Below are 18247 nucleotides of genomic sequence, written 5' to 3'. Positions count from 1 at the left end.
TCCCCCCCCAATCGCCATCTCTCTCCCCTCCCCCCCCCCCCCAATCGCCATCTCTCTCCCCCCCCCCCCCCCCCCAATCGCCATCTCTCTCCCCTCCCCCCCGCAATCGCCATCTCTCTCCCGCCCCCCCCCCCAATCGCCATCTCTCTCCCCTCCCCCCCCCCCCCAATCGCCATCTCTCTCCCCTCCCCCTCCCCCCCCAATCGCCATCTCTCTCCCCTCCCCCCCCCCCCCCCCAATCGCCATCTCTCTCCCCCCCCCCCCCCAATCGCCATCTCTCTCCCCTCCCCCCCCCCCCCCAATCGCCATCTCTCTCCCCCCCCCCCCCCAATCGCCATCTCTCTCCCCTCCCCCCGGCAATCGCCATCTCTCTCCCCTCCCCCCGGCAATCGCCATCTCTCTCCCCTCCCCCCCCCCCGCAATCGCCATCTCTCTCCCCTCCCCCCCCCCAATCGCCATCTCTCTCCCCTCCCCCCCCCCAATCGCCATCTCTCTCCCCTCCCCCCCCCACAATCGCCATCTCTCTCCCCTCCCCCCCCCCCCCCAATCGCCATCTCTCTCCCCTCCCCCCCCCAATCGCCATCTCTCTCCCCTCCCCCCCAATCGCCATCTCTCTCCCCTCCCCCCCCCAATCGCCATCTCTCTCCCCTCCCCCCCCCCAATCGCCATCTCTCTCCCCTCCCCCCCCCAATCGCCATCTCTCTCCCCTCCCCCCCAATCGCCATCTCTCTCCCCTCCCCCCCCCAATCGCCATCTCTCTCCCCTCCCCCCCCCAATCGCCATCTCTCTCCCCTCCCCCCCCCAATCGCCATCTCTCTCCCCTCCCCCCCAATCGCCATCTCTCTCCCCTCCCCCCCAATCGCCATCTCTCTCCCCTCCCCCCCCAATCGCCATCTCTCTCCCCTCCCCCCCCAATCGCCATCTCTCTCCCCTCCCCCCCCCCCCGCAATCGCCATCTCTCTCCCCTCCCCCCCCCCAATCGCCATCTCTCTCCCCTCCCCCCCCCCCAATCGCCACCTCTCTCCCCTCCCCCCCCCAATCGCCATCTCTCTCCCCTCCCCCCCAATCGCCATCTCTCTCCCCTCCCCCCCAATCGCCATCTCTCTCCCCTCCCCCCCAATCGCCATCTCTCTCCCCTCCCCCCCCAATCGCCATCTCTCTCCCTCCCCCCCCCCCCCAATCGCCATCTGTCTCCCTCCCCCCCCCCCCAATCGCCATCCCTCTCCCCTCCCCCCCAATCGCCATCCCTCTCCCCTCCCCCCCAATCGCCATCCCTCTCCCCTCCCCCCCCCAATCGCCATCCCTCTCCCCTCCCCCCCCCAATCGCCATCCCTCTCCCCTCCCCCCCCAATCGCCATCTCTCTCCCCTCCCCCCCCAATCGCCATCTCTCTCCCCTCCCCCCCCAATCGCCATCTCTCTCCCCTCCCCCCCCAATCGCCATCTCTCTCCCTCCCCCCCCCCCCAATCGCCATCTCTCTCCCCTCCCCCCCCAATCGCCATCTCTCTCCCCTCCCCCCCCAATCGCCATCTCTCTCCCTCCCCCCCCCCAATCGCCATCTGTCTCCCTCCCCCCCCCCAATCGCCATCCCTCTCCCCTCCCCCCCCAATCGCCATCCCTCTCCCCTCCCCCCCCAATCGCCATCCCTCTCCCCTCCCCCCCCAATCGCCATCCCTCTCCCCTCCCCCCCCAATCGCCATCTCTCTCCCCTCCCCCCCCAATCGCCATCCCTCTCCCCCCCCCCCCCCAATCGCCATCCCTCTCCCCTCTCCCCCCAATCGCCATCCCTCTCCCCTCCCCCACAATCGCCATCTCTCTCCCCTCCCCCCCCAATCGCCATCTCTCTCCCCTCCCCCCCCAATCGCCATCTCTCTCCCCTCCCCCCCCCCAATCGCCATCTCTCTCCCCTCCCCCCCCCCCCCAATCGCCATCTCTCTCCCCTCCCCCCACAATCGCCATCTCTCTCCCCTCCCCCCCCCCCCAATCGCCATCTCTCTCCCCTCCCCCCCCCCAATCGCCATCTCTCTCCCCTCCCCCCCCAATCGCCATCTCTCTCCCCTCCCCCCCAATCGCCATCTCTCTCCCCTCCCCCCCCCAATCGCCATCTCTCTCCCCTCCCCCCCAATCGCCATCCCTCTCCCCTCCCCCCCCCAATCGCCATCTCTCTCCCCTCCCCCCCCCAATCGCCATCTCTCTCCCCTCCCCCCCCAATCGCCATCTCTCTCCCCTCCCCCCCCAATCGCCATCTCTCTCCCCTCCCCCCCCAATCGCCATCTCTCTCCCCCCCCCCCCCCCCAATCGCCATCTCTCTCCCCTCCCCCCCCAATCGCCATCTCTCTCCCCCCCCCCCCCCCCAATCGCCATCTCTCTCCCCTCCCCCCCCCAATCGCCATCTCTCTCCCCTCCCCCCCCAATCGCCATCTCTCTCCCCTCCCCCCCCAATCGCCATCTCTCTCCCCTCCCCCCCCAATCGCCATCTCTCTCCCCTCCCCCCCCAATCGCCATCTCTCTCCCCTCCCCCCCCAATCGCCATCTCTCTCCCCTCCCCCCCCCAATCGCCATCTCTCTCCCCTCCCCCCCCAATCGCCATCTCTCTCCCCTCCCCCCCAATCGCCATCTCTCTCCCCTCCCCCCCCAATCGCCATCTCTCTCCCCTCCCCCCCCAATCGCCATCTCTCTCCCCTCCCCCCCCAATCGCCATCTCTCTCCCCTCCCCCCCCAATCGCCATCTCTCTCCCCTCCCCCCCCAATCGCCATCTCTCTCCCCTCCCCCCCCAATCGCCATCTCTCTCCCCTCCCCCCCCCAATCGCCATCTCTCTCCCCTCCCCCCCCAATCGCCATCTCTCTCCCCTCCCCCCCCAATCGCCATCTCTCTCCCCTCCCCCCCCAATCGCCATCCCTCTCCCCTCCCCCCCCAATCGCCATCTCTCTCCCTCCCCCCCCCCCCAATCGCCATCCCTCTCCCCTCCCCCCCCAATCGCCATCCCTCTCCCCTCCCCCCCCAATCGCCATCCCTCTCCCCTCCCCCCCCAATCGCCATCCCTCTCCCCTCCCCCCCCAATCGCCATCCCTCTCCCCTCCCCCCCCAATCGCCATCCCTCTCCCCTCTCCCCCCAATCGCCATCCCTCTCCCCTCCCCCCCCAATCGCCATCCCTCTCCCCTCCCCCCCCCAATCGCCATCTCTCTCCCCTCTCCCCCCAATCGCCATCCCTCTCCCCTCCCCCACAATCGCCATCCCTCTCCCCTCCCCCCCCCAATCGCCATCCCTCTCCCCTCTCCCCCCAATCGCCATCCCTCTCCCCTCCCCCCCCAATCGCCATCCCTCTCCCCTCTCCCCCCAATCGCCATCCCTCTCCCCTCCCCCACAATCGCCATCCCTCTCCCCTCCCCCACAATCGCCATCTCTCTCCCCTCCCCCCCCCCCCCAATCGCCATCTCTCTCCCCTCCCCCCCCCAATCGCCATCTCTCTCCCCTCCCCCCCCAATCGCCATCTCTCTCCCCTCCCCCCCCCAATCGCCATCTCTCTCCCCTCCCCCCCCCAATCGCCATCTCTCTCCCCTCCCCCCCCCCCCAATCGCCATCTCTCTCCCCTCCCCCCCCCAATCGCCATCTCTCTCCCCTCCCCCCCCCCAATCGCCATCTCTCTCCCCTCCCCCCCCCAATCGCCATCTCTCTCCCCTCCCCCCCCCAATCGCCATCTCTCTCCCCTCCCCCCCCCCAATCGCCATCTCTCTCCCCTCCCCCCCCCCCAATCGCCATCTCTCTCCCCTCCCCCCCCCAATCGCCATCTCTCTCCCCTCCCCCCCCCAATCGCCATCTCTCTCCCCTCCCCCCCCCAATCGCCATCTCTCTCCCCTCCCCCCCCCCCAATCGCCATCTCTCACCCCTCCCCCCCCCCCAAATCGCCATCTCTCTCCCCTCCCCCCCCCCCCCCAATCGCCATCTCTCTCCCCTCCCCCCCCAATCGCCATCTCTCTCCCCTCCCCCCCCAATCGCCATCTCTCTCCCCTCCCCCCCCCCCCAATCGCCATCTCTCTCCCCTCCCCCCCCCCCAATCGCCATCTCTCTCCCCTCCCCCCCCCCAATCGCCATCTCTCTCCCCTCCCCCCCCAATCGCCATCTCTCTCCCCTCCCCCCCCCCAATCGCCATCTCTCTCCCCTCCCCCCCCCCCAATCGCCATCTCTCTCCCCTCCCCCCCCCAATCGCCATCTCTCTCCCCTCCCCCCCCCAATCGCCATCTCTCTCCCCTCCCCCCCCAATCGCCATCTCTCTCCCCTCCCCCCCCAATCGCCATCTCTCTCCCCTCCCCCCCCAATCGCCATCTCTCTCCCCTCCCCCCCCAATCGCCATCTCTCTCCCCTCCCCCCCCAATCGCCATCTCTCTCCCCTCCCCCCCCCCAATCGCCATCTCTCTCCCCTCCCCCCCCCCCCAATCGCCATCTCTCTCCCCTCCCCCCCCCCCCCAATCGCCATCTCTCTCCTCTCCCCTCCCCCCCCAATCGCCATCTCCCTCCCCTCCCCTCCCCCCCCAATCGCCATCTCTCTCCCCTCCCCTCCCCCCCCAATCGCCATCTCTCTCCCCTCCCCCCCCAATCGCCATCTCTCTCCCCTCCCCCCCCAATCGCCATCTCTCTCCCCTCCCCCCCCAATCGCCATCTCTCTCCCCTCCCCCCCCCCCCAATCGCCATCCCTCTCCCCTCCCCCCCCAATCGCCATCTCTCTCCCCTCCCCTCCCCTCCCCCCCCCAATCGCCATTTCTCTCCCCTCCCCTCCCCCCCCCATCGCCATCTCTCTCCCCTCCCCTCCCCTCCCCCCCCAATCGCCATTTCTCTCCCCTCCCCCCCCCATCGCCATCTCTCTCCCCTCCCCTCCCCTCCCCCCCCAATCGCCATTTCTCTCCCCTCCCCCCCCCAATCGCCATTTCTCTCCCCTCCCCCCCCCAATCGCCATTTCTCTCCCCTCCCCTCCCCCCCCCATCGCCATCTCTCTCCCCTCCCCTCCCCTCCCCCCCCCAATCGCCATCTCTCTCCCCTCCCCCCCCCCCCAATCGCCATCTCTCTCCCCCCCCCCCCCCCCCCCATCGCCATCTCTCTCCCCTCCCCTCCCCTCCCCCCCCCAATCGCCATTTCTCTCCCCTCCCCTCCCCCCCCCAATCGCCATCTCCAAATTGCCATCTCTCTTTCCCCTCCTCCCACCTGTCATCCTGATTGCTGGTCTGATTCTTCCCCCCCCCCCCCAACCACCCGCCGATCTCTCCCAATTTCCGGGGGCTGTCCCCAGCTACAGCCTTCTACAGCAGGATTTCCCACCTGGCAGTCAGCCAGTCTCTCAACCTGCCCGGTGCGAAACGGAGTTAAATAAATACTAATGAGGTCCCGCTTTGCCTGTATTTCCAGGTATCCCAGCTGCTGCCCCACGCCCCCGCTCCCTCCCCGTAAATATCGGGCCAATATATCGACTGTCCTCTTGTGATGCCAGTGTCTATGGATGTGATGTGCAGTTGGATGTAATGTATTTTTGGATGTAATTTGCACTGGGATGTGATTGACATTTGCAGGTGGGATGTTTTTGAGGCTAACTAGTACCAACTAAATGTTGAGGTAATGTCTGAGGTACTTTCTCTTTCAGGTAAACTCTGAGTTTTATACCGGATGGTTGGATCACTGGGGTCAGAAACACTCAGTAATTAAGAAGGAGATTGTTGCTAAATCATTGGATGAAATTCTTGCCCTTGGAGCCAATGTTAACATGTAGGTATTACCTTTGTGCTCTCTGAGAAGTTTGAGATGTTCAAATATTGAAAATTGCAAAATGCCTTTGGAATCTAATCTTTATTTTGATGTCTCCAGGTACATGTTTGAAGGTGGAACAAACTTTGGCTACTGGAACGGTGAGAATCCAGCGGTAACTTTAACCCTACCGCTTACTGGGAGCACGGAGGGTCTATCAACAACTTAACTTTAATCGTATTAAAGATTGATTACTGGGAACACTGAGGGTCTAACACTAACTTTCACGATGTGGAGATGCCGGTGATGGACTGGGGTGGGCAAATGTAAGGAGTCTTACAACACCAGGTTATAGTCCAACAGCTTTATTTTAAATCACAGGCTTTGGGAGGCTTTCTCCTTCGTCGGGAGCTTTTCTCCTCCTGACGAAGGAGCAAAGCTCCGAAAGCTTGTGATTTCGAATAAAGCTGTTGGACTATAACCTGGTGTTGTAAGACTCCTAACTTTCACAGTATCAAACACTGATTACTGGGAATGGTGAGGCTCTAACAATAACGTTAACAATACCAGTCACTAATTGTTGGGAACAATGAGAGCCCAACCATAACTTCCATGGTACCAATCACTAATTACTGGGATTAGTGAGAGTTTAACAATAACTTCAATAGTACTAATTACTTGGATAGGGTCCCGAGGGCAAAAAATTAATTAACAAGGGGCCCGTGAAAGATGAAGTGTCAGCAGGACATTCATTTTATGAGAAGACGGACAAGCTCTAAGAACACTTACAGTCGGCGCTATGAAAATTTCCTCTCACGATATATGATTTGGACTTGGGTGTGGGGAGCACTATCTCGACATTCGGTGATGACACAAAAGTAGGAGGTTTGGCAAACGGTGAGGAAAACTGGAAAACTTCAGGAAAGAAAGAACGAACTTCTATAGCACCGTTCAAGGCCTCAGGATGTTCAAAAGTGCTCCTCAACCAATGAAGTGCTCTTGAAGGGTAGTCACTGTTGTAAAGCAAGGTCCCACAAACAGCAATGAGATAAATGAGCAGGTAATCTGTTTGAGTAGTGTTGACACCGGGAGAACGCTCATCTTCAAATAGTGCCATCGAATACTCCCATGCCTCTAAATATTTAAATTGAATTTCATGCGAGGTCACATCAGTTTGGTGTAGGAACGGACAGTGCCTGATTTTCTGCAGTCCTGGCACTAAAGCACGACCACTTTCTCCGCTCCAGTGAGTCAAAGCTGTCATGTTGCCACTTTTGGTTTCAGGTGATGTACTCTGAAAAAAAAAATCCCACACAATGTGGTGCAATCAATTCAACTTCTGTTCCCATACCATTACGAGAAAAAAAAAAAGAACACACAACACTAGTCCACTTGGAGGGGTTCTTACCTAACATAGAAAGGTAGATTCACTCTTCTATCTCTCCCGCCGGCAGTGGAGAGGTGATTTCTCCGTAGCACCCTTTCTACTGCCTTGACTCCTTTCACAGCTTTTCTGCTGTTTTTTTTTTCCTTTTGATGGTGCCTGTGTTAATTTTTTTTAAAAGCCTCTTATCAAAGACTAGCAGACATCAAAGACCCAAAACAACAGCCCGTTCCACGTTTAAAACACCCCTCGACTGCCATTTGAATGATAGCTCGGCATGGGGCTGACTGGAGCAGCTAACCACTTTAGATAGGCTTTTTGCCCAAAGCACTACTCAGGGGTCTCTGGACCATGAAACCCCTCACTCGGTGTGAGGTGCTGTTTGCCGCCACTCTTGCACGGCTTCATGGTGCTCAGAGTCAACCTGGCAAGCTTTCCATCTGACATCACCTCAGCCCTCTTCAGCTGTGGGGTGCTCAGGCCTCGTGCAATACGGCCAGCCATTTCTGAAGCTGCCCATTGCCAGACTAATGAAGCTGGCCCTGCACTCCCCTGCCCTGATTCCCTCAGCTACTTGTCAATAGCCCCTTCTGTATCGACATCATTCCCTATCAAAACGTTGAATGGTAACCCCCCCCACTTCTGTGACCCCTGCATAACCAAAGTATTCCAGCCAAATTCTGGTCAGTGGTAATCCTGGTCATGCCCCAGCACAACAATTGAGGGCAACTTTTCCCTTTTAAGTGATAGGAGTGCACCCCCAGGCTGCCATGTACTATTGTGAATGAGAGGCCTGTATCTCGCAACCCCCTTCCATATGTTCCATTTATAGTGACTGGGTGAAGATAGGGTCAGTCTATGTACATTGGCAGTCACCACATAACTGGCCATCTCATACCTTACGAGCTCATGTAACCTACCGGTTTACGTTGCAGGATTTTCAAGCGGCCCAGGGTTAGTTTGACATGTGGCCTGCCCTACCACGTTTAAAAAAAAAAAACTTGGGGGTAGAATTTCCACCGGGCTTCCCCGGACCTCCCGCTGTAACTTGGGAACAAGATTGGTGGAAACACGGGGGAAAAATTGCGTAAGTGGGAGATTGGAAGAACACTGCCAAAATTTCAGGCGCCAATCTCACCTTCTGTTGATCTCTGACTGTGGCTCAGCTGTCTCCCACCCAGGGTGTGGAGTTCAGCAATTTGCTCGCCGAGCTGCTCGTCAGTAGAATGGTGCGAGATATCTGGACCCCCACCTGCGCGATGGCTTACCAAGGCCGTAAAATGATCAATACATGTGGCTATCTGCTGGAGAGTTTTACACTCTCTTGATGAAGTATCTAGATTCTTAAATCATCTGGAGCTATTTCCAGGAGTCTGGCCCTTAACGTTAGATGACAAGACCCTGGTAGACCGCTACGCTTTCACTATCCAAACTCCACATCTGCCACTGTCTTCAAGCTGAACATCCATTTCCCTATAAGTACTGGCTGTTTCTCAGTGCAGAGTCCTTCTTAAGTTTCTGCCTGTACACTTCAGGAGTTCGATCATAAGCCCTAACACTTAACAATATCATAGTCCGTACTCTTGGCAGGATTAACAGAAGAAAGCACTTTTCTACTTCTAGCAAGTCAGCTGGCCCATTCGTTTTTTTTTTTGTCCCACTTGTGGTAATAGGATAACACATCAAATGCCCAGATAAAACTATCAAAGTCATCCCCCTCTTTATAATTTGGAATAAGATTTGCTTCCAGTAATCCCATTTCCCGGAATCCCTGGTGAAGGGTGTTTCTTTGCCAGTAGAAGAGCAGAGTGATGCTCTTTCCCCCTCTCGCCCTACCTCATTAGAGTGCTTTTCCTCCGCCTCCAATTTCAACGTTTCGAGCTGGAATGCCCTTTTTTTTGTCTTTCTCCTCAGCCTTATGCTGGCACTGCACCTCACGATTACCAGTTTCAACTAGTCAACATTATTAGTTCTTGCTGTTTCTGTTTTGGTTCAGCTTTCAAATTTTAAACGTTTTCGATTGCCTTTCTTCGTTGGCTGGCTAGTTGTCACAAACCCAGGTCTGCTGTGGGTATCTATTCAGGTTCAGTGGTGTCAGTCACTCACTTAAATGGTCTGCTTACCTGCTGTTTTATGCAAGATGACTCTCACTGCCCTATTTCTGCTAACACTGAAGCGTAACAGTGAAAGGCCCTAGTGTATCGTCACACTCTTCCCTTGAAGATCACTGTGAAGTAGGGGAAGGATTAACAGGCCAATTAATAGTCTGACGGGCTGTGATGTGGGTGCTTCCTCCATGGCCGTAACCATCATTATGCCAGCTGATAGGGTGGTGGGTCCCGTACGGTGGGAGAATTCTCCGGCCTCCCACAACCCATATGGTGAGGACATGAGGATCCTTGCTGGATGTCAACCCAGAATTCAGAGCTGGAGCTCCGGTCTCTTCTCACCGAGACTGTCTGTCTGGAGCGGGGTTCGGACCCTGCACCTTCTCACCGAGACTGTCTGGAGCAGGGTTCGGACCCTGCACCTTCTCACCGAGACTGTCTGGAGCAGGGTTCGGACCCTGCACCTTCTCACCGAGACTGTCTGTCTGGAGCGGGGTTCGGACCCTGCACCTTCTCACCGAGACTGTCTGGAGCGGGGTTCGGACCCTGCACCTTCTCACCGAGACTGTCTGTCTGGAGCGGGGTTCGGACCCTGCACCTTCTCACCGAGACTGTCTGGAGCGGGGTTCGGACCCTGCACCTTCTCACCGAGACTGTCTGTCTGGAGCGGGGTTCGGACCCTGCACCTTCTCACCGAGACTGTCTGTCTGGAGCGGGGTTCGGACCCTGCACCTTCTCACCGAGACTGTCTGTCTGGAGCGGGGTTCGGACCCTGCACCTTCTCACCGAGACTGTCTGTCTGGAGCGGGGTTCGGACCCTGCACCTTCTCACCGAGACTGTCTGGAGCAGGGTTCGGACCCTGCACCTTCTCACCGAGACTGTCTGTCTGGAGCGGGGTTCGGACCCTGCACCTTCTCACCGAGACTGTCTGTCTGGAGCGGGGTTCGGACCCTGCACCTTCTCACCGAGACTGTCTGTCTGGAGCGGGGTTCGGACCCTGCACCTTCTCACCGAGACTGTCTGGAGCAGGGTTCGGACCCTGCACCTTCTCACCGAGACTGTCTGTCTGGAGCAGGGTTCGGACCCTGCACCTTCTCACCGAGACTGTCTGTCTGGAGCGGGGTTCGGACCCTGCACCTTCTCACCGAGACTGTCTGTCTGGAGCGGGGTTCGAACCCTGCACCTTCTCACCGAGACTGTCTGTCTGGAGCGGGGTTCGGACCCTGCACCTTCTCACCGAGACTGTCTGTCTGGAGCGGGGTTCGGACCCTGCACCTTCTCACCGAGACTGTCTGTCTGGAGCGGGGTTCGGACCCTGCACCTTCTCACCGAGACTGTCTGTCTGGAGCGGGGTTCGGACCCTGCACCTTCTCACTCAGACTGTCTGTCTGGAGCGGGGTTCGGACCCTGCACCTTCTCACCGAGACTGTCTGTCTGGAGCGGGGTTCGGACCCTGCATCTTCTCACCGAGACTGTCTGTCTGGAGCGGGGTTCGAACCCTGCACCTTCTCACCGAGACTGTCTGTCTGGAGCGGGGTTCGGACCCTGCACCTTCTCACCGAGACTGTCTGTCTGGAGCGGGGTTCGGACCCTGCACCTTCTCACCGAGACTGTCTGTCTGGAGCGGGGTTCGAACCCTGCACCTTCTCACCGAGACTGTCTGTCTGGAGCGGGGTTCGGACCCTGCACCTTCTCACCGAGACTGTCTGTCTGGAGCGGGGTTCGGACCCTGCACCTCCTCACCGAGACTGTCTGTCTGGAGCGGGGTTCGGACCCTGCACCTTCTCACCGAGACTGTCTGTCTGGAGCAGGGTTCGGACCCTGCACCTTCTCACCGAGACTGTCTGTCTGGAGCGGGGTTCGGACCCTGCACCTTCCCACCGAGACTGTCAGTCTGGAGCGGGGTTCGAACCCTGCACCTTCTCACCGAGACTGTCTGTCTGGAGCGGGGTTCGGACCCTGCACCTTCTCACCGAGACTGTCTGTCTGGAGCGGGGTTCGGACCCTGCACCTTCTCACCGAGACTGTCTGTCTGGAGCGGGGTTCGGACCCTGCACCTCCTGTCTCGGAGGTGGGAATGCTGCGTCTAAGCTAAAGGTTCAATCCTCTTCGGCTGAAGTTACGGCAGCTGATTGGGACAACGCCCGAGGAAATTCCCAGCATCTTAAGCATCTTAATCCTTTAATCTCTCCAAAGGTGGACTGAATTAACACTAGGCGAGGCGTTGTTTAATTTGATTGGTAAGATGCTTTACTCCATGGTAAATAAAACATACATAACACCAAGTGTGATTAAAGTAATTTGGTGCAATCAGTCCGACTTCCCTTTGCGTGCCGTTACAGAAATGAAGAATGTGTATATGCTTCGGGGAGTCTCACTTAATGCAAACAAATAGCTTTGATCTGCTATCTTTCTTGCTGACAGTGCAGAGGTTAGTTCTCCCTCGCAGCCTCTCTGCTGCCTTTTCTCCTCCTGGTGGCTGTGTTGATTTTTTTTTTATATAAGACGACGAGCGGAGATCAAACATCTAACACCAAGGTGTTAGAAATGGTAAGAAGCTTTTAAAATCTTTGGGGGGGGGGGGGGGGGGAGAAAAAATCTTCAAAAAAGGGCTTAATATAAAAATTCTTAAATGTTTAGACACAGGTTTTGTCCCGAGTCCCTTCTGGCCTTTAACTATGGAACGCTTCTGACCCTCTACAGACAGGCCCCAATGCCTGGTTGGTAGAAGTGTTATTTCCTGCTGGCGGTAGAGGTGGGAAATGCGGCCCTGCAGCATTTGCAGACAAGTGGGGGTGCAGGATGCAGCAGCAGAGAAAAAAAAAATCCACCTCCAGCAAGGGCAGGGGAAAATATAATTCTTTGACACTGCAGGGACCATCCAGAAACTGATGAATATCCAGAATATGATCCCCAGGGGCGTTGTGTTTTACGTGGTGTGATGTTCTTGGTCTTGTGAGTATTGCATCCACTGACTTAACCGTGAGCAGCAACATGGGAGATTCGTATGTTTTTTTTTTAAAAAAAAAAGGTGTTTTGCTATTTTTTTTTTTTGAACACTTTTTTCTCATTCCTATAGGAGCAAATTCTCCGTATCGGCCACAGCCAACAAGCTATGACTATGACGCCCCTCTATCAGAAGCAGGAGACCCAACCGACAAATACTTCAGCATTAGGGAGGTCATTGGAAAGGTAAGGCACGCTGTAACGTAGACTTTGAGGATGTCGTCGTCCCACACAAATCTAGTGGCCACACGCGTGAATTATTGGCTTCTAAGTGCGTCAGCCACATACTGTTGGGAGAGGGGTTTGCTTTCCAGGCGGCCGAATTAACTAAGTTCCGTTATTTTCCTTATGCCCTTATACTGCCAAATTTTCGTTGCACACGAACATACGAGCAGTGACGGAGAGGAAAAGACCCTCTGGTCCATCCAGCCTGTGTCCCGCAATTGTGATAGCTTGTATTGTATATACAATATATACACTCCCCACCCCACCCAAAACCATGTGATCTCCTGGGATAGGCGAGAAAACAGATTTAAAACCCCAGGCCAATTTGGGGGAAGAGTCTGGGAAATTCCTCTCCGCCCCCATTTGGTGATCGAAACTAGACCAGGAGATCACTCTGGCCCTGATAATTCTGTACATTACATCACCTGCCTTTTTGTAAGAGATTATCACCACCCCAGCCAGAAACAGGTCCAGCTCTCGCTTGAAGGAGTTCAGTGAATCGGTGTTCACTACACGAGCTGGCAGCCTGCTCCAGAGGGGCCACTATTCTCTGGGAAAAGAACCACCTCCTGACATCTAACCTAGATCTGACCTTATACAACTTAAAATTGTGACCCCTGGTCCTCCCGAACCTATTTAATTAGAACAAACTGTCCACTTGAACACAACCTGTTCCTTTCATCTTCTTATAGATCTCAAATCAGATCACTGCCAAGTCTACGCTCCTTTAAATTGTAGAGTCCCAGCTCTGTTAGCCTATCTTGATAACTAAGATGTTTTAAACTGGGAATTAGTCTTTTGGCCCTCCTCTGCACCCTTTCCAAAGCCTCAATATCACCCACCATGTGAGACGACCAAAACTGGACACAGTATTCCAACTGAGGCCTGCCCAAGGCCTCGTACAAGTATAAAATAGTGTGCTTTGTCTTATGGTCAGTTATCCTATAAATGGACCCCAACACCCAATTCACTCTAACTATTGCTTCACGGCATTGCTTATGAACCTTTAGAGACCTGTGCACTAGAATCCCAGATCTCTTTCTTTCTCCACCTGCTTTAATGCTTTTCCCTGAAGGGTGTATGTTTGTTGAGCATTTGTCCTGCCCACATGCATAACACTGCACTTCTCCAAATGAAACATCATTTGCCAGTCACGAGCTCAAACCCCCAACACATCGAAATCCGTCTGAAGCAGTCGAGCATCGTCTACAGTCCTGACATTCACACAGATCTTGATATCATCTAGAAATCGTGCCCCCAACACCTGCATCTAGATCATTAATAACAATAGTAAAGAGCAACGGTCCTAACACTGATCCCTGCAGGACACCATTGGTGACCGGTCTCCAAACAGATCCAAATCCATCTTTAACTACTTTCTGCCTATGGCCTTCCAGACAGTTCTCAATCCAGATCAATATATCACCACTAATACCAAAGGCTTTAATCTTGTAGAGAAACCTCTTGTGCGGTACCTTGTCAAAGCTTTTTGGAAGTCTAAATAGACAATGTCTCCTGGGCTTCCCTCATCCACCATCTTGGTGACTTCTTCAAAAAATATAATCAAATTTGTTAGACATGACCTTTTTTTGAAGCCATATTTGTTGTCCCCAATATGTCCCTCTCTATCCAAGTAATCGGATATTGCATCCTTAATGATTCCTTCAAGCATCTTTCCAATTGATGTCAAACTAATGGACCTATAGTTACCTGGATCTATCTTGTCTCCTTTTTTAAAGATGGTGACTACATTAGCCTCCTTCCAGTCCACAGGAACCATCCCAGTGTGCAGTGAGTTATTAAAGATACGGGCAAGGGGCTCGCACAGCACGTGTCCCATCTCCCTGAGGACCCTTGGGTGGATATCATCCGGCCCGGCTGCCCTATCTATTTTCAGATTCTTAATTCTATCTAAAACAATATGTCCATCTATGTTGATAAAACATCTATGTTTTATTATTAATATCATTAAATTGTAACAATCAAGCATCGTCTTCAGGAGTGAAGACTGATGCAAAGTCCTCATTTAATATCTCCACCATACCCAGTGAGTCCTTTGTAACCTGTCGTTGAGCGTCCTTCAATGGCCCAATAGTCTTTGACAGTCCTCGGACTCTTCACATAACTGAAAAAGCTTTTCCCATTACTTCCACAATTGTCCACAATCCTCTCTTCCATTATCCTTTTAGCTGATCTAATAGCAGCCTTTGTTTTCTTTATCTGTTCTCTGTACTTAACTCTGTTTAGTTGAGTATTAGGTGCCTCAAGATTGTAGAAACATTTTTGTTTACATCTTATTTGTCTTTGTACATGGCCAGTCAGCCACCATGGCTTTTTCATACCACACTCCCTTCTTTAGACTTTAGGTACATATTTGCCTTCCACATTTTTTAATCTGGTTCTTAAAAACGTTCCATTTGTATTCTACATCGATCTCATCACCATCTAGTAGGGTTAGCCAATTAACCCGTTCCAAATAGTCTGCCGTTTTAGCAAAATTTGTCCTTCTGAAATCTGGTATGAGCTGTAGATTTTCAATACCTTTGGTTCTACCAGCCAATTGAAACCGTAAAATGTTGTGGTCACTGTTGCCCAGGTGCTCCCCACATGGAGGCCCGAAACGAGGTCAGGCTCACTACTAAACACTAGACCTAATATATTATCATCCATTAAGCTCTGTATTTAACACCTTCCCTTAAAGTTCTGTATTTGTTATCTAGTTGCCTGTACGCAGCAACATTGCAACTCTGCATTTAACGGCTCTTCTAAGTCATGTCCACGGTTTCAATTATCTGCCAAAATTGGGCAGCTGTGCATTGTTTCATTAGAGGAGGATGCCCCACTTTATGTGGAATTATTACACGTACTTCAGCTGCAAACAAAAGTGGCAGTGGCGCCAGGACTGCTGCGAACCTGCGCCACAACAAGGTGACTTGGCACAACATAATGTGAGCTAATTTCAATATTATATAACTGTCTCCGCACATAGTGCGTGATTTGCTTGGAGCATCGTTTGGAGGGGATGGGCCGAAGCCGCATTGTGTCATTTAATTAGCTGGCCTCGCTGCAGTTCTGGTGCTGATGTTCCAGGGCCACATTTTAGGCCTCGTTGAGTTAATGCTCATTGTCGTCGTATTACCATTTTTGATTTCAGGTGGGGTAGGCGGAGGGCTGGTGGCTGCTGAGACAATGCTACCCTTTTATTGAACTTCCAGTTGCAATGGACCCTAACCCTGCTGGATTTACCTGGTAAAGGCTGAAAAACCAAGAGGCAAGAGTGGTGCTGTATAAAGGAAAGGGTCACCAGGAGCGACATTTTGTCTCTTCTCCTCTCCATTTCCCCCTCCCCAAAAGGCATTATGGGGGAGGGCCCCCTAATTGTAGTAACTTCTGGGCCCTTAATGAGACTCGCTTTGCGCTGTAACCATTCTACGATTCTTCACTGTCTCCCGGCACATTGTACACTGGTTGGCCGGATGGACATGGAGTAAAGTCTCTGTGCACACGGTGCATACCATCACGTTGTGACGTTCCATTGCGTACTCTGCATAGCGTACTATGGAATACGTGTGGAGCAAAATCGTTCAAATAAATCAGTGTTGGCTGGAGGCTGTTAGAAGGGGACGTGTCGCAGATGGCGGAGAGTGTTAAAACGGTATGCCTTTTCTTATGTAAACTATAAGGAGACATTGGGTTGCCCCAGTGTCATCAAATGACAAACCTAACAAAAGTGCACCCTTTTTAGAGGGGCACTACTAATATAGAACTTAAGCAAAAACAAAGGAAACTTCTGAACTTAAATAATATTATTTGCACTATCCACCGCTCCCTGCGGTGCCCACCGGTCGCAGAAGGCCTCCGGCGTACCGACGGACACCACGTGCTCCTTCTCCAGGCCGCCCGGGCACAGACAAGACCGCGGAAGAGAGGCAGGCAGCCAGAGCGTCCAACCCTAAGGGCTGCGTCCAACCTGCACCTGTGGATCGCCACTTTGGCCAGGCCCAGGAGCAGACCCACGAGGGGACGCTCCGACTTGCTCGCCCCCCCCCGCCCCCCTCACCGGGTGGCCAAAGATCAGGAGCGTGGGACTGAAGTGGAGCCAGAAGTTGAGGAGCAGCCCCTTCAAATAATGAGACCGAGCCTGCAACCTCTCGCACTCTGTAAAAATACGGAGCACAGTGTGTCACAGGAGATGGTGAGATAGCTAAAACGGTATTGAATCTCCCTTGCCGAGTCCCATGAATCAGATATCTATGCAAAATTATATCCTGTTCGTACAATTTGTTACAGTTCTATGAAATTTCTTCTTGACCCTGACGTTATCAGGCAAGCTCCAGAATATGTATCTGTCACCACATCTTGATTATTCAGTTGTGTTCCATTACTTTGTTCAAGTGATGCTTCCTGGATTTCAGTAACACAAGAAACTATTCATAGGGCATCTGATTATCTGTGTTGACACTTATCCCTAAGTGTCAGCTTAGCTCAGTGGTAGAACTTCCGCCTCAATCAAGGACGTAAGCACATAATCTAGGCTGACTTTTCAGTGCCGTACTGAGGGAGTGCTGCATTGTTGGAGGTGCTGCCTTACAGATGAGACATTAAGCTGAGGCCCTGCCTTGCCTTTTCAAATGGACATAAAAGATGCCTTGGTATTATTTGAGTTCTGCCAGTGCGCTGGCCAATAGTCTTCTCTCAGCCAAAAGAGAATAGCTGGTCATTCATCTCATTGCTGTTTGTGGGACTTTGCAGTCTGTAAATTGGCTGCTGCATTTGCCAACAAAACAACAGCGACTATACTTCAAAAAATAATTCATTGACTGTCAAGTGCTTTGGGACGACCTGCGAGAGTGAAAGTTGCCATGTAGATGGAGGGTCACTTTTTTCCTTAGCCAGATATTTATCCAGTTCAATTTTGAGGAAGCTAATTGATAGAATGAAATCATCGAACATTCCAACACAGAAACAGGCCATTCAACCTTTCAAGTCTGTGTCAGTGTTTTCTCCACGAGTCACCTAATCTAATCCCACTCTCTTGCCGTTCCTCATCCCCTTAAATATTTTTTTGTTTAAAAAGATCTAATTACTTTTTAAAAGATGGAATCTGCTTCAACAATGCTTTGTGGTACAAAATTCTAATCACCCTCTGTGTAAAGTTTTTTTTTCCTAATCTTCCTTTTAATTTGTTTTGTGACCATCTTAAATTTGTGACCACATGTCAGTGCCTCACCGGCCAGTGGAAACAATCTTTCACTGTTTACATTATTATAACTGCGAGGCCCGCTGCGGGCTGCGTCCCCGACTATGTAACAGAAATGAAAGTTCTAGATGTAGGAGTCAAACTTTACGTTTATTAAGGGTTACATAAACGTACTCACATGTTTTGCTGTAGGAGGTCAGACGTTACCGTCACTGAGGTCGACTTTCTAGGTCTCTTCCTTCTGTTTCATCGTCTTCGAACCTCACATTACAATCTCGCTATTTTTACGTCTGTCTAACAACATCGCTTCATCACAAGCTCGTACCAATCTTTATCAAGAGGTTCCAGGCTCTCTAAACATCTGTCATGGTCCCAGGATCTAGCAGGCTGCTGTTTAGGTTAAGCAAAGCATGGAATGTTTCTACTGTGGCTACTCTACAGATCAGTTAGTCTCTAAGAACATAAGAAATAGGAGCAGGAGTAGGCCACTCGGCCCCTCGAGCCCGCTCCACCATTCAATATTCTTCGACCTCAACTCCATTTTCCCGCCCGATCCCCATATCCCTTGATTCCCCTGGAGTCCAAAAAATC

At 53.7% G+C, this 18247-nt stretch overlaps 1 protein-coding gene across 1 annotated transcript in view; it reads left to right on the top strand.

Moving 5' to 3' along the window:
* glb1 (galactosidase, beta 1) overlaps positions 1-18247 on the top strand; it is a 181087-nt gene that overhangs the window by 46758 nt on the left and 116082 nt on the right. Inside the window, exons 8-10 of the mRNA XM_068000075.1 lie at positions 5632-5753; positions 5853-5893; positions 12305-12417. Coding sequence (XP_067856176.1) covers positions 5632-5753; positions 5853-5893; positions 12305-12417 — 276 coding nt within the window. The remainder of the gene's footprint in view (positions 1-5631; positions 5754-5852; positions 5894-12304; positions 12418-18247) is intronic.

Source organism: Heptranchias perlo, chromosome 2 (genome assembly GCF_035084215.1).
Source record: "Heptranchias perlo isolate sHepPer1 chromosome 2, sHepPer1.hap1, whole genome shotgun sequence".
Taxonomy (NCBI): domain Eukaryota; kingdom Metazoa; phylum Chordata; class Chondrichthyes; order Hexanchiformes; family Hexanchidae; genus Heptranchias; species Heptranchias perlo.
This window is presented reverse-complemented; position numbering and strand designations above follow the sequence as displayed.